The sequence below is a fragment of the Cloeon dipterum genome, chromosome 1 (assembly GCF_949628265.1).
Source record: "Cloeon dipterum chromosome 1, ieCloDipt1.1, whole genome shotgun sequence".
NCBI classification, from domain to species: Eukaryota; Metazoa; Arthropoda; class Insecta; order Ephemeroptera; family Baetidae; genus Cloeon; species Cloeon dipterum.
The window spans coordinates 4,016,968-4,033,869 of NC_088786.1; the positions used below are offsets into that span (position 1 = coordinate 4,016,968).

Here is a 16,902-nt window from a genome sequence, read left to right on the forward strand (position 1 = left end):
TCTTCTGACACTTATTGTTAGCTTCGGAGAAAAACACTTTCATGCCGAAACTACACTTTTTCTCGCAGACTTGAGCTGAGACAATATTTGGATGCGGAGAGTAAGGTTTCTATCAATTCCCACTTTTCAAATTTGACGTTTCCCAACGGATCGGTTTGCCTGTGAACGATTCGCGTACACACTTAGATATTATGTACACGCGCGGCCGCTCTTTGCGAAAGCAGTTTGCATGAGCGTCTATTTATAACTCATCTGACGTGCACTTGATTTCCTTTCACGACTGAAACACTCTCGCGGGGTGGACTATGAAAAATGTACACCCGTGTAACAGTACGCGGAAAGGCATGTCGCGCTGGCAAACAACCGTTTAATTTCAGCCACTCACGCGGTAATATGGTTTATTCACTTTGGAAAGTGGAGCAACCCTATATTTCACAGGCAATCTGACAGTTGGAAATGGCAAATCTGTGCAGGTCGGTGATGCATTAATTACACGAAGAGGTAATGTATTTTAAACGAGGAGCTTCTTTCGTATCAAAGAGCAAACATTTTTTTTTTTCAAATAAATCAAGAAGAGTTAAAACTTGATTGATGACAAATAGGAAAATCCTGGTTGAGGGGTTACACTGCTTGGTCTACATTCCCGAATCTTGAGAATGAAACGTCTGGCATGCAATGGGGATGCAAAGGGCGGCGCGGCGACGCAGCCGTCGCCGGCCGCCGCACAATAAACAAGCAAGCGTGCAACGCATTCCGCCTACTACTCACTATACCGCGCAACACACACACACACCACAAAACGCGACTCTTCGGCCAGCATTCGGAATGGTGGTTTCCGATAGATAGATAGAAAAAAAAGAGAAATGGCGAGAATCGGAATGCTTATCTGGTGGGTGAAAGTTTCTGTGTGAGTGGGGGTGAGTCCGCAATTTTACAAGCAATTAAGGGTTTTCGGTTAGAACACAGATTTAGGCGGCGGCGGTTCAGTCGTCGGACTCGCGGCACTCGCACATGGACGTACTGCTGGGGTGCTGGGGCGACGAGGGCGGCTCCGGGGCGGACTCTGGTGCTTTGCTGCTGCTGGTGGTGCTGGAGGACGCGCGGCCGACTCGGCGTTTCCCGACACACTGAGATGCGCCGCCGGCCTGCTGTTTGCAGCTCCGCAGTGCTTCGGCCCGAGTGGCGCACCTGCCAGCGCCGCCGCCGTGCCGCCGCGACTCGGTCCTCGAGCAGCACGACTGCTTTCGCATGCTTCGCCCGCCGGCTCGGCCCGTTCTGACCCCGTGGCCACTCGCGGGGTCGCTTCACCAGGCGGCCCCTGACGAGCCACTTCGCAGCCTGTCGGACGAGAAACGTTTGCTCCCTTTCCCTTCCTCGCCCGACCTGATTATTTGTGTTGCCGAAAGCGCCTTCATTAGTTGCTGGCCAAGCGACAGTTGTGACCGCGCTTTGTTTGATGTTTGATGTCATTCCAATTGGATGCGCACCACAAACTAATGCCACATTGCGGATATTCAGTCGTGCGGCGTCCCCCTTACACCAGATGAATGGCGTTTCAAATGTTTCAATCACTCTCACTCAAATCTGTGCCACCCATAACAGGGTTTGCACTTTTGTCCGTTAGGTTGCTGATTTTTCCCGAATAAACACAGCATCGGTTTTTTCTTAATTTTACCGAAGAGGTTTCAATTGAAAGATTCAAATCTAAAATTTACTTACGAAAGCAAAGAAACTATGATTTCAACTCATCAGTCAGGATCCTTCAACAAAATGTTGCACACGTAAAAAGGTTTAGTGGTGGCAAAATGTTTAGGGAAATTTATATAAATTTAGAATAGGATTCAACCGAATCCGATCCTGATCTCTACAGTCCTGTAATTAACATATAGAAGTGGAACTAACAATTATTATGAGAACGCCTCCATAGCAATTATGTTTGCAGAGTGTTCGCAAAAACCTGCCGCATTGAAAAATACAATTATTTTTTATTTTTTAATAAATAAAACAATCCAAAATACATAATGACGAGTAAAATAATCCGTTGTGTGCTAATTTGATAAATTTGTACAAATTTTTTTAAATTTAAATTAAAGTTTGCTTTAAATCGCTATGAATAAACATCCGATTTACTCCAAAATGAGCCGTGTTTTCAGTCTGATTTGAAAAAAACGATATGTGGTTATTTCCGTAAATATTAAATAGTTATTGGTGCATTTTTGCGCATTGCCCAAGTGAACCCCGTTTTTGGTCCAATTGGCAGCTGGTATGTGTAGAAAAATTACTGGCAATGTTTTAACTATTGCCAGTGATTTTTGCAGGCATTATGAAAATTAAAATTTATCTCTTTGGATTGGCTAACAATAAGTAATTGTGCTTATTTCCTTTATTTCATTAGTCTACGGCGTCTACGCACAGTTTTCTACTGCAAAGGATGCCCACCCGCCTCCGCACAGATGAATTTGATTAAACCGATCGACATTTGAAACATGAAACCCTTCAATATTTCTTCATTGATTTGAGGGATCAAAATTTAGGCAGTTAGGAAATCGTCACCTCCCTGACACTTTGTTCGTATTTTTATTTAAACATGCACTGTATTTTACTATGCATAATTTTGTTTATTACTTTGAATAGATTTCCTGAGATAATTTTCCTCCATTAGCAAACATAATTATTTCAATTTCGTAATGACTCCAACAAAATATCATGCATATTTAAATAAAATTTATTGAAAAATATATACATTTCTTTTGATTTTATAGGTTTCAATTCACTCCTTTATTGCTATGTAAAAACAACAGCCGAGACTTCAAATACGGGCATTTTTAACCTTAATATAAAAGTACTGCTATCTTTATAGGTAAAAATGTTTCAACGCAGTAATATTTGTCGACTGATTCTTCATAATCTCACTAAGCAAGCAAGAAAATGATTTACGTCCCTTAATCTGGGGTTTAATCTTTGTCTAATTAATTAATGCAGAGACCGACGCATCTTGCTCGCGTCGCAGCGGCACACTTCTCCTCGGGAATGCAGCAAGAGGGCGGCGTGGAGCAAGAGAAAAGTAAAAAAAGCTGCCGCGGTGTCCGGAGCAGTGAAATTTATCTGTGTGCGAGAGCAGAGCGTGCTGCCGTGTGGCCTTTTTACATCCTCAGAGGGCGCGCTAATAAAATTCTGCCACTGCACCCTCGCGCGCAGAATATTTCTCGCCCTCTCGCAGCGGCGGCAGTTGGAGCAGCAACTTTCTTTATTCTTTTCGCAGTTAACACCCCAAAAAATTCTCATCTGGAAACAAAAAGCGCTGTCACACACGTTCTTGGAAGCGGAAAGTCGGTTTCGGCGTGCGTGTGTCATCCATCGCAAATCGCGAGCTTTATTGGCGTTTCGGCCTTGCGCGCGCGGATCGCTTTTGTTGGGCCGGCTTTTCGACATGCACACCGACGCTCCTTTGCGCCATCGATCCGCCCGGCAAATCCGTGCGGGCCATTCATGAATAAGAAGTCAATTATCTCTTCCGCTCTTTGCGGGGAATACCAACAACCCTTCCAGCACACGGCCGGCACTTCTTGACTCGAGTGACCTAAATAACAATCATGCAAAATTGCCTTGGCGATACGCGCCGCCTCCGTGCGCTTTTATATTATGTTATTTTCCCCGGCACGATTCACTACTCTCACATTTTTTCCTAGAATCTTCGCCTTCGCACATATTCTGAACAAATACATATGCCATAATTTTCTTTGGCATGATTGAGGTACTGATTTGGCCTTTGTACAATCAGACAAACCATTTTATACAAATGGATTGTTTCTTTTAACTCTGCGCTTGTGTTAATCTGCTTTCCAAAATGACAAATAGGGCCTCCAACCATTCTATTTCCAGACGCTCTTGTCATTTTCGCTTTTCGCCGTGTTTTATTGCGTCATTAGCCTGAAAAGATACACAAACGGTCGTGTGCTCTCTAAACATTTTCATTTCGCCAGTTCAGGCGTTGAAAAATCGCAGGTTATTTTTTAAAATGTTTAAACGACTTGCCAGAATTTCATATATGCAGGTCGACGGGTGCGCAGTAAACTCGGTTCCAAACGGTAGTCCTGGCAACAATATAGTTTTTTTCTAGCGCGATTCTCTGCTCCCGAAGGCGGAAACAAGTTAATGTGTACACACAGAGAGGAAAATAAGCCAAAAGCCGAAGAGCTCTTCCTTGGGCGCGTGCAGCAGATAATGGCGCGGCGAAATGGCCATTCAAATGCAAATTTCATGCAAATGCATGCCAAGCTTTACGCTCTTTTAGTGATGCAAATTGCATTTGCCGGGTGTCTGTTCAGTCGAATCTGAAAAGGTGAGTCTTGTAATCTTCTTGCACCCGATATTTAATTCCGCGACAAAACCACTTGGATTGCATATTAATAAGGTTGGTCTGACTGTAAAACTTCCCCGCAGCAACCCCAAGATACGAATTCGGGGTCAAATAGTTGGCCTTGTGAATGGTAGCCAAGCTTGGAAAAGCTTAGGACCCATGTAGACTGGATTTGATCGTGCGGCGCTTGTATTCTGCGGAGAGGAAGAGAGCAGAAAAATGCTAAAAATATAAAATCGTGGAGCAATGCATGCCGAGCACTTCTTGCGCCATGTTCTGACAATTTGCCTTTCATCACTTGCCAGCCGGCTATTCAGCCACCACAGGGAGTCCCTGGATGCGAGCAGCTCAATTTTTAAATATAATCAATGGTATAACTCAAAAACTTCGGAACAGTTTAATGTTGCGTGGAATAAATTTGGATGTTATTTTCCTAATGATAGAGAATGATACATTCAGTAAAGATCTTAGCAGTTTTTTTTTTGTATACAAATTCAAGTTCTTTTTATTTGTCTTTCAACATGGTTAAAAACATTGCAAATAATTATGAAAATTTCATTCTCAGCCTTGTTAAAAGCTACAAAAAAATGAACAGGCTTGGGAATTTAAGTTCCTTTTAGGTACTGGATTTATAGAGATTTAAATTTATGTTTGGAAAATTAGCATTTTATAGCTATAATGTTTTCTTTGTTCTTCATATGTTTGATTCCAAATTTAAAATATTTTCTAGCCCCTTAGTTAGATGGTTTTCAGCTCACTGCGTTAGAGATGTGCCATTTCATTTGCACGGCAACAAAATGCTCCAAAATATATTAACGATGGATTTTAAATTTAATTTTGAATTTTGTAGATTAGATTTTATGCAAAAAAGCGACTAAAAGTAGTTTTTCTACTTACAAAATAAAAAACTACTCACATATTAAAAATACTGTTCTACAAATATTGCCTTAAACTTAAAAAACTGACTCGAAAGAGAAGTACGGAAAAGATTAAATTTGATTTCACCCCATTTATATTTGGCCCGACGAAATTGGAAATTTTTTTCCTTTATGCCTCCTAATAAAAGCTAGCAGTCGTTCGAGCTGTTTAATGTGGCATATATCCCACTCGCCGAGAATCACAGATCGGAATGACTCAGCGAACGCGTATCATTGTTTTAAATTATTCCCGAAACAGCTGGTGCTCATTCAGCGAGAAACTCGGGTGGTATTATTAGCCCCGCGTCCCGTGCATGTATTGATGGAGAAAGTGGCGTAATTCGAGCCGCGGAATAGCGTGCGCCAGCTATATGCTTTGACAGCGACAGTGTAAATATTAGTTCGCGCCACGCGTGACATATGACACTACTTGACCTTGCTGAGATGAATGAATGCTTTGTTGATGTCGAGAAGCACCCTAGAGGAATGCACTGCAACACTTTCATCGAATTTCTAGCATTCGGTCGAAAAACAACAGCTATTTTGGTAAGTCCGACAAATTACACATCACACGCCAAAAAACATGTGACATTCGAAAAATCCATTTGAAGTCGGGTTAATTGCTTTTGGACGACCGCGAGCAACTCCATTCAGAGCCGAGTTGACGGCCGCGACGAATGCTCAAGAGGCCAAGTCAAACTCTCATTAGGTGCGCTTTCTATGCTGTGATCTAAGCATTTCTCGAGTAATATAAGGCTGGACATGACAGGAAATTTTATGTTGGAACGAGTGCTAGCGGAGGTTGGGGTTATTAACATTGTCATCAGCTGCGATGGCAATGATCTCACAATCAGTGAACGAACAGTTTCATTATGAATTTAAATAGATAATAATGCTCCTGGTGTCCAAATTGTCAAGTGTTTGAGTTCATTGGTTTTAGTAAGTTGTATGAAATTTGGACTTTTTAATGCATTTCTTTAAGTGTTAAAGGATTTGATTACAGATTAGCAGGACAACTTCACACCATAAATCCCTATACATCCAAAAGAAATGATCAAAATACAATCATTCGATTTGAAACAGAGGGAAAATCAGTCAACTCACTATTTTGAGAGTGCAAAAACCGTTGCATTCCGAGTTCTCATTTAATTAACAGATCTGTCAAAAATTAATCTACAAACTGATAAGATAAAACAAAAAATGGGGCCAGGCATTACATATTTATGGTGCACCCTCAACAAGTAAATCTTTATACAGGTCTACAGCTAAGAATATTTTGCATTGTTGACTATAGAAAGTAGTTCATTAAGTTTTTTTTTTTTTGAGAAATTTAGCAATGTGCAATAACAGTGGAATCAGGACCGAGGAACATTTAAATTTCAGATTTTGCCACATTTCTCGGTTTGGCAATAGTTTTTCGCTTGATTTCGATCCCCTACCAATGTTACGCGAATTTTGAGCAAAAATTCCCTCCTGGCGAAATAAATCATAAAATTTCAAATGTCAACCTGAGAATGTTTAGCTTTTCCTCGTTATTAAATACTATTTGAAACAAAGGTAAATAAAATTTCACAAATTTACAGCTCTACTTTAATTAAGCAGAATGCAAAACAGGGCGATGCACTTTGCGTATGGAAAAATCCTGCCGGAGCCGAGGCGAGGCTGCAAAATGCGATGCCATTCAACATGTTGTATGCCTGCGTCACACCGACCTGGTCTTCTTCCAAAGGTGCCAAAGGGGGCGATCAGACAGATTTCGTCTCAAGAGCGGAAATCATTCAGGGGCGCGAGGGGGTAACACGGCCAATCCCCGCGTCCAGATGCCCCCGGCGAGAACCGCTTTTGGCCGAAGCACCTTTTCATTCAGGGTATACCAGCCCTGGAACGACCTGCCACCGATTTTGAATATCTGCGACGCATCAAAATTTCCCTCCCTGAGCGAGCAGTTCTTGTGGTTCGATTTTTAAAGCGTTGTGAGCGTTTAATTTATTAACTAACAGCACGTGACAACAACGAATAAATTTTTTGTTTCGGGCGTTTATGCAGATACATACTGCATGCTTGTCATTTTTTGCCATTGTTCGTGAATTTCAAAAACTTATGCATGTAAATATTTAACATGATTAACATGTACATTATTTGCTCATTTAACATTTCCCCAATTTCGCTAATGTGTATGTGTGTTAACATAATTATCTAATCAAAGAGCATGGCAATGCATTTACTTGAAACGCCAGCGTCTGGCTGGTTTTCACTGTGGAGTATGCATCTCAGCCCTTTGAGTCATGAAAATCAGGCTTGCAGTACTGGAAGTGGATGCAAAACAACATACATCAAAGGCACGTCAAAATGAAATTGTTACTCCAGAGTGGAAAGTTTGAACTGTGTCTGTATAATAAATAAGTAGATAAGCAAGGCAAAGCGCGTATGCCGACTGACGGCGAGAGAGGCTCGGTACTCGGCAGTAACAGGGCGTCCTTAAAGCAAGTTTTAACGAGGATGTGAGAGGAGCCGAGTTTCACGCAGAAACGAATTGGCTAATGGCCACTCGAGAGCATTTGTCTCGGCGGCCAACTTTTGCTTTAATAACTCACTGGGGGCGAGAATAAAAAGCGGCCAATGGGTCGGAAGTATTTGGGAGGCAAATTTATTTGTAAAGGTGGTGAAAAATTGCGTCTGCGGGCCGCACAATGCACCCCCGGCGAATCAATCATCCGTCGTTGGCCGCGGCAAAAAGCCAGCCGGCCGTGTTTATGACAGCCGCGTCGTCATAACAACCTAGCTGCCGCTCTGGAGGATGCGAGCAAAAACCCTGGCCAGCACCACGCCAGGATGGTGATTTCGAAACAATTTCCATGACGGATGACGCAATGGAAGTGCTTCTTTGACTTGGCCTTTTGAAAAATTAATTCATTGCCTGGGCCGCCAACGAGAAGGCAGCCGTATAGTAATATAAAAAGCAGTTGGCTTAATGTCACACACGTTTATATAGACATACGTGCTCGCCAAATGCGCCTGCCCGCCTGCGAGGGATGTGAAAAATGGGCCTTTGCCTCTCTATAAAAAAATCGCGATTAATAAAAATACGAATTACCGTCATTAATATCTCTCAGAAATGTAATCCATTATTAGATTCGTGAAATGCAAATATCAATTCGAATGGAACAGATTTTTCTTTGTTAGAAAAGCAGGAGAAAAATTGCATCGCTAGCTCGAAACGCCATAAAAACACCTGATTGATGCCGCACATCCGTGATTTATCTGTTTAGGAGGCGGTCGACGAACCTTTTAAAACTTTTCACTTCCCTTTCGCTGGCTTATTTATCTGGCGGGTGTGTATAATTCGGCTGGGAGGCGTCGCGTTTAAAATAGTGGGCGAGGGTGCCAAAGCCGAAACGACAGCTGGCTGCCTGTGCGGGCACAATTGCCAACCGCGGGAGAGCGACAAAGCGGCTTTCGCGACTATCGTCTCGTTTGTGATAACTCGAGCGGCACGCCACTTAATGAACGCGCAGTATCTTTTCTTCCTCCGCCACTCTCGTCTTCGCGCGCGCACACAATAATAATTGAAACGGCACTTTTGATGAGTTTATGCGGGCCGGATTTAAACTTTGCATAAACTGTCATTGCCAGGCAGATGTCTTTCTTCCCGACTCGGCACTTGGGGCTAAGCGGGGTCGTCGTCCTCACAGTTTCCACTTTATCTTGCAGTGGGTTGTAAAAATAAATTGCGAGGAAAGAATAAATCTCGCGTTTGATTTCGACAACTTGATGGACTAATGAGGACATATATCCCGTCCTTGCTTCATTGCAGATTTTACATTTCTTGACAATTGAAACTAATCCATTTTCTAATTGAAGGAAAGCTCTTTACTGGACTAAACAGTGTTTATCCATACTGCACGGGTGTCAAATAGAAAATGTTAACGAAATCGAGGCTAGATCTGCATTATATGCTTACACTGACTTACAGGCACAAAAAATGATATAGGTTGTTGAAATTTATCATAATGTGCTCTATGTGAAATATAATTTAAATTGTCCAAAACATTTTAAAGTAGGAAATCTCTGCCAAGGGATAATAATTTAAAAATAAGAGGAAAGTTTGGCTAAGGAAGTCAACAGAAATATATACAAATTTTGCACATAAGGAAATAATGGGAAATTATGTCTGAAATATTAAATTTATAACAGAGCCAACCTTTACCCGCGCTATTTCTTTTAAGTTTGAAAATATTTTTCCTCCATTCACCGTTTTGGTATTTATTTGCTTTATCCTCACCTCAATCAATATCTTCAACAGATTTTTGTAGAAGTTATCACAGGTGTAAATAAGATCAGTCGAGGTAAAAATGAAATATGTGAGTTTTACTGTACACACCAACATGACATTACTAAACAGTTTTCATCAAAACTTTGCAGGAAATTCTGCGGAGAAAGCTGCAAAAATTTTGATATTCCAAAGTTCCATAAGAATGAAGCACTGGCGTTTAAAAGAAGCAGTTAATTATAATTTTAAGATGATTGCATTTTGTTAATTATTAAAATTAAAACTGAAACGTATGGTTTTGTCTAAATGTGGTTGATGTCTTCTCCAGGTGGTTTTATCAGTGGACATATTCTCTCCGCGCTACATCAATGTGGCGCCGTCACCAAATTTATGCAACATGCACGACATCCGTGTCCAACAGGCTGCAGGAAACTTCACTTCCCGAGCACGAATCCCGGCAACCTTCCAAGCTCACCGCGGCTACGCACAAATCCTCAACGGGCAATGGCAAATTCAATCAATCACGTCTAGAAGCAAGCTGATACAACGAATTTGAATGCGCATTACGAAGCCCTTGAACGTACACAGGAATCCATAAGAGAAAAATGGGATAGCAGTCCGTCTATTTTCTATTTTCGGCCATTATTTAACGGGTTTCCCAGCTCTGCGTGGTGAGATGAAATATTGGCCGGTAATTCGGCCGATATGCGCGCGCGGGCCGAAAATAAAACATCAATTCGAAGATCTGAGCCGTGCGATAAAGTATGATTTAGTGCACGCCGTTGAATATTCACGCGGTGCGTTCGGAGCCGCAAAGAAAGCACGAGTTCCTTTCTCTCTGCCAGCGTGCCGTGCGCCTCGTAATCGATATTCAATTTGGGCAGCTTTGATAAAACAGGCGGCGGCAGTTGAGCACTGGAGGCAGCCGTCTCTGTCGGCCAACGTCGACCTTTCTTTATCTGCCGCCGTGCTGCAATGCGAGATGTGATGGTCGCGAGCAAGGTGCGTATTGACAAGAAGTCGATACTTAATCTCTGCAGAGGCGGCCGACGCACCCCCAGACTCGAACAGCTCGCCATCTGGTCCCTGGGGTGCTTGCCATGGGTGCGGTCCAAAAGGTGCTAAACTAGCATTAACCAGAAATAGCATCACACAAAAGAAACGTGGACACTATAAAGTTTATACAACCAAGCAGTGAATAATAGAGGACTTTTTTTTCATTGGTCAGGTTTTTGGTCAGAAAAGGTGGCCGAAAGTGAATATTTGTTATGTAAGAAGCCCATCTGGCTTCATCAGCAGTATTTCAGTTGCAAAAAATAAAATCAATCTGTATCAATAGAGTTTAAGAAGAGCTTTAATGACAATTAATTAAGAATAATAATAATAATGAAATCAGGACTAAGGAACAGTTAAATTTCAGTTTTGGGCTAATTTCTCCAAATATTTAATGATTTTTCACTTGATTTCGATCCCTCATTGGCGTGCAAAATTTGAGGTAAAGTTCCCTTAATTGTGAAATAAATCGCATTTTACGGAAGCTATAGCATGCAAACTTTTGAGCCAATTTTCTCAAAAATTTAAATAGCCTTTTCTTCATATTTAGTAAAAGATAAAAATGATTTGTCACAAGCTTTACTTTAACTGCAGCAGATTTTACATCATTGGCCTCTGAAAACGATTGGCTGTATTCGTTCCTGAGTACAAATTAGAACGGGAAAGATTGAAAAATCTGTAAAACTACGTCACTCATCCGCCCTGCGAACGAAAACATAAACAGTGGAGCCGTTTGTTTGTACTTCATTAATTAGCTCTAAATTTTCTGATTTGTTTATTTTCTCTATTTTCCTGTTCTCAAAAATGAAATATTAATATTTCAAAGAAATTAGAAAATCAGATTCGCTCTTATATTTGAGCCACCCAGAGCTACCAAAATATAAATTATCTTTTCTTGTGTACAAGTTTGAGTGGTTATTTGGGTTATTTGTTTTTATTTTTGACTATTTCAAATACTATCATTAAAGCCTACAATATCGGTTACTTATCGATGCAACTATTCAAACTGTCTAGGATCAATTTCAAATTCAGAATATTTAAGCGTAAATGAAAGCTCATCAAACATAAATATTAAAATACGCTTCTAAAAGTTAAATTTAAAAAAGCAGCCTTTTACAGTTGCTTTTAATTAAAAAAGTTTCAAAGGGTTTTAAATCTGTATTTTAATCAATCTAGTGCTAAACAAGAGATGCAAATAAATATCAAGCCGGTGATGCGATAACCGCAAACTTCCACAGCTCTGGTGTACTCGTTGGCTGGCTTTTCCACCGCGTTGCAGCTGAACAGAAAACTTCTTATTTCATCGCCACCAGAGAGTTATGTTTTGCATTCAGTTAGCTTTTGCTCCCTGTGAGAGAGCGCTCTTATTTTTAGGTCAAACTAGACTTTTCCTTCCCTCTAGCGTGGTGCATCATGCAGCGTGAAGGGGAAAATAAAGCTCAGCAACTGCGGCTCCGTGTATTTTATTAGTATTTTGCAGTTCACTGCGCTATTCCTCAACACCAGGTCAGCGTTGTATTTACTTCAATGAGCGAGAATAGTTTGATAGTTTGCTCAAACTAAAAAAGGGTGGCAGCAGGAATATCCGTTAGCCGGAGCATGTAATTTTAAATGAGGAATGGAAGGTTGATTGGAATGAGCAGACTTTCTTAGAAAAAGGTTCGTAATTATTGTATGATTTTTTCCTGCAATTTAGTCTATTATTCGTTTGATCAACAAAATAATAATGTGTCAGCGACGCGGGGCAGGGGCCGCCAAATGGGTGCAATCGGCCCTGCCGGCGCGCCTTCTCCTTATCACGAGGTCGGAGCCTGTTCTTCTAGCCATGGTCGACTTTAAAGGGTGCAGGGTGGACAAGAAGGGAAAATGCCCGGTTACTATACCATACCAGTTTATTGATGATAGCGGCGACAGTACAGCGTGGCTACCCAGAGGGACGAGCGGGGGAGCGAGAGAGTTACCCTCTTGCTCGCGTGCCGTCAGGAGAGCGAATGTGTGGGTGCGAGCAGGTCGTTTGCTCGCGAGAGGGAGGCTCTGACGTAGCCTTTATTGATACCTGAGTTTCTCCCTCCACTCTCCCCTGTGGGCGCCCAAAGTTCACGTCCATACATATCGGTGCGCAACAATTATTAATGCGATCGTAATATCGTCAGGTAAAACCCTGACATAATGACAATTAATTGTAATAAGAAAAATTCCACATTTTTCAAAATGAGATTTCCATTGCATCACGAAGCAAAGAGAAATGTGTCCTCCAGCGGGATTTTAGAGTTGCCTCCGCTCGCATTTATTAAGCAGCATGTTTCATTCTAAATTCTCGTGAGTTTGCTTGTTGCAAATAGATATTCGCCGAGTCAGCCCGAATGAAAAGCAGAAGAGCGTAAGGGCCGAACTGCGCCACAGAATGCGTAAAAAGCAAAACGGGAATGAACACAACAACATAATACACACGCGAAAATGAAAAATCGGCGGCTGCTGGTTCGTCCGAGTGCGCGCTGGCCAACCCGCTTTCGGCCAATTATTTATCTGGATTAATAGCACCGCGGGAGCATTTTTCGTTTCCAGCGGCCTTGCGCTCGTATCTTTGCATGCATGTGCATATGTGTGTGTGTTTCGGATGTTATGAAGGGGTGAGATTTTTAGCCGCTCTTTAACATGTTATCAGTTTTTTACAACAATTCCCGAGGGAACGTGTGACGCAACTGGATAAAAGAATAAATATATAAAAAGGAAAAATATTCAGCAATTTTTAAAAAACCATTATAGAGATGAGTGAGCGAGAGTCCCAGGTCACAGGATAGTTTCGGCTCATGTCATGAAAAATTCACGAAAATCACAAATACATGACACTTTAAGAATCCGTGATAAATTTTCAATTGAAATATTTAGCTTTAATTAGAGTTGGGCTTATTATAATGCAAACATTTTGACTCAAGGAATCAAAACTGACTTGTCCTCATTGATATCAGGGTAAACAAAACACCGCATTTTTCTGAAAAATTCACTGCATTGCAAATAACTGGATTTTTTCGGGGCTTCGCGCATTTTTCCGAAAGACGAATTTTTATTGAAGATCAAAAATTCTCATGATGGATGACCAAAAATAGGGATTTTTACAAAATCAGCACAAAAGCCACTGGTATCCCCAAAAATTTTAACACCCGTAATTTTCCAAAATATCTGACTTTTTTGGCGCGAAAATGTGCTTATTTTCGAGGTTAAATTCGGGAAAATGTGGAAAACCCAAAAACTGGTAGTTTTTTCCTCTATAGTTAAATTTAATTGTACGAGGAATCAGCGACCTCTCGCCATTGGAATTAAAATTAGCGTTTTCTTGTTTTGGTCATTCTCTCTTGCCTGGGGCGTAAATAAATAATTTAAACTGTCAACAATAATTATCATTTTAAACAGTCTCCCGTTAGGAGAGTCAACACACATTTATAATGTTGTTGGCGAACTAATAATTAGGTGTCGTGTTGATCAGAAAAAGGTATTTAACATGCATCTCACGTATATCTCTTAATTCGTTACGTCTGGATAATTTTGGATTAAGCATGAATTATCATCGGTTCGTGGAACCAGAATTCTCTAGAAATCCTGTCCCTGCGTGAGGGAATTGTGGATGCTGCGGCTCATGAAAAATTTGCATCACAGGCAGAATGCGCAAAATGAGCCTGCTTCTCTCTCTCTCTCTCTCTTTCCCCCCTCCCCCTCGCCAGTCTCCAGAGCTCTTCCGATGGCAGTGGCTTCTTCCTCCTCGCATTCGACGGCCACGTTTTCTCTGGAGACGGAGCACGCTCCAGCGTCCACTTTAGCATCTATTTCTGGACGCTCCAGCGCTAACTGTTTATAAAATCTTCGCCTAAAAATATGACACTTTAAAATAATAGCCGCTGCGCAGCCGGCTTAAACACTCAAACAGGCACACACGCGAATGCCGCGGGCATATCTAGGCTTCGTTTTATAAACACTTCGACCGCGCGCGTGATTTATTCGCCGCGGCGCAACTTATGGAAATGCACTTTATAGGTTGAAATATCGCCCCATCGCGTTTGAAGGAGATAAATTGTCCAGCGGGGTTGGACCCTATGGCTGCGGGGTGGAGTGCATTGATGGCAACGCAAAAAATGTGCCCTTTACATTTGCACGTGGTCGCTGCTAATGGATCGGTCGGGCGGTTTTAGTCTCTATAATCAACGCTGCTATGACGGAGGGGTTGCCAATATATTTGTTCCCTTTCAAAGCCAGTTATTAAAGAGGTGGAAAATTTTGGTTTCATTTTGTTTCCAAACTTATCAATTTCATTATTATGTCACGCCTAGTTGAAAAAATGAGACGATAGAAAAATTGTTAAAGGCTTATTAAAAAAATTATGTAGTTTTTCAAAATATATACCAATTTGCACGTGTGAATAAATACATTACTAATTTCAGAGTTTTATGATAGCATTATGAGAATAATTTATTTTCATATTTAAAATGTTCCGCCAATTTTTCTTAGCTGCAAATGTTTGATTGAGCTGATCCCCTCTAAAAAGCTGACTCTGATGACTTTTCTATTGATCTCATCTTTGCAAGCAGAACGATATCTTCAAAATCATCACGATTGACATTTTTATTTTTCAAAACTTTGGTTCCATTCCGTAGCTAGATAAAAATAAATCGACTTGACAATACAAATTTAGACACGATTGAGGCGAAAAATTTGCATGTTAGTTCGGAATAACCGCGGAGTTTCCATGCGAGCCAAATTCCTATACCCTTGATTGTTTCACAGTCTAGTTTTGTTTAACTGCTGCATGAATCAGCAATTATTATTGCCTCCCTAGCTCACACGAATCATATGATGTGTAGATATATTTCAACTAGGTGGCACAAGATTTGCCGATACAAATAAAAGTGACACATAACTTGGCACTCCTGCATTCGGATCCCCGTAATTTATGCAATATGCAAGCCTCGTGCAAAATAAATGCTTACGGAGCAGCATGCTAGCCAAAGAGTAGCAAAAAATAAAGATTATAAACATAGGCATCTGTTATTTCCTACCAACTTAGACCGTCGACGTGCGGGTTCGTGTGAGTGGCCGGTAATTCACCTTTTGTCCTAACAAGGAGAAAAATTATTAAATTTGTTTTCTTCGCATTACTTTGATGGCCGTCTCATTAAAAAGACGTAAACGTATGTCCTTCAGGTAAGTGCAATGGAATTTTTCTTATTCATTCCTCAAAGACTTAAAAGGCTAAGACCACCTACTCCATACCATGAATAGTTTATTTTTTAGGAAATTGCGAGTGAATGAACCTCAAAATAGCCTGGCTTAATTTGGGGTGTAATAAAAATGTTTGAATATATTAGAATATAAAAAGTGAGCATGAAATACTTACTTGGAAAACGACGTGTTATATAATACCAGTTCACTACCAAAAAGGATACTGATAAACGTGAGTAAAACTGTAATGTGAAAACAAATTAAATATATTACTTAATTCTAGCAACGCGAACGTACAGTTTGTGACTGAGTTCTTAAATTTAGGTGTTGTGTTTCAAGCCCCTGAGGCCTCCTTTGGTAGACATTATACTGAAAAACGTATGCGCGATGTTCCAATCTTTCGATCGACAAAGCAGTTAGAATCTTTGATTTAAAGGTTTCACATTTGGCAACACAACCATAACTGACTTTGAATATCTGTAAAAGATATAAAACACTTCTAGGTATTTAAAAGTACGTAAGATTAAAATTTATTTGTAACCGACATATTATTTAAAATTGATCTCTACAAGAATGATGCATATTTTAAGATTTGTAACTCTAAGATTCAACTGACAATTAATTTAAGTTGTAACGAATTTCCTGAGACTGAAAGAATGTTAAATGTGAACTGATGGGGGCTACTGATGGTGTGTGTGTATATAAGTTATTTCATATGAACCAAGCGTTAATGAAAATTATTAATTACATATGCGGCAACCGTTGTGAAAAATACAGTATTCAAAAGTGATTTGGCAAAGAAAATTGAGTCATTTTCAGCTTAAAAAACTGTGCACGGTGCAGTAATTGTACTGTTGTACGCGAAGTGTGATTAACTAATGTTCATCTATTAATTCTAGTATTTTTCTTATCTTAACGGTGTGATGCAACAAAATCTTGTTGTTCTGCGTGAAATTTCGCTCGTGCTTTTGCTCTGTTTTTGCGGTCATAAAATTATAATTTCTCCTGTTGCTTGATAAAAATTTAACGGCGGCGAAAATTATATTTATAGCGTGGCCGCTGACGTTTTCGCCTCGGAAAGGAGCGAAGAA

At 40.7% G+C, this 16,902-nt stretch overlaps 1 protein-coding gene across 7 annotated transcripts in view; it reads right to left on the reverse strand.

Annotated features, from left to right (window-relative positions):
* The window catches only part of LOC135934257 (uncharacterized), a 56,045-nt gene extending 54,560 nt beyond the window's left edge, over window positions 1-1,485 (reverse strand). For 6 of the 7 annotated variants that reach the window (XM_065475864.1, XM_065475862.1, XM_065475861.1 and 3 more), the window contains exon 1: window positions 1,022-1,265. In XM_065475864.1, the coding sequence (XP_065331936.1) occupies window positions 1,022-1,250 (229 nt within the window). In that variant the 5' untranslated portion in view covers window positions 1,251-1,265. Of the gene's footprint in view, window positions 1-1,021 lie in introns of all 7 variants that reach the window. The other variant, XM_065475866.1, reaches the window with a different exon arrangement.
* Between the last annotated feature and the right edge of the window lie 15,417 nt (window positions 1,486-16,902).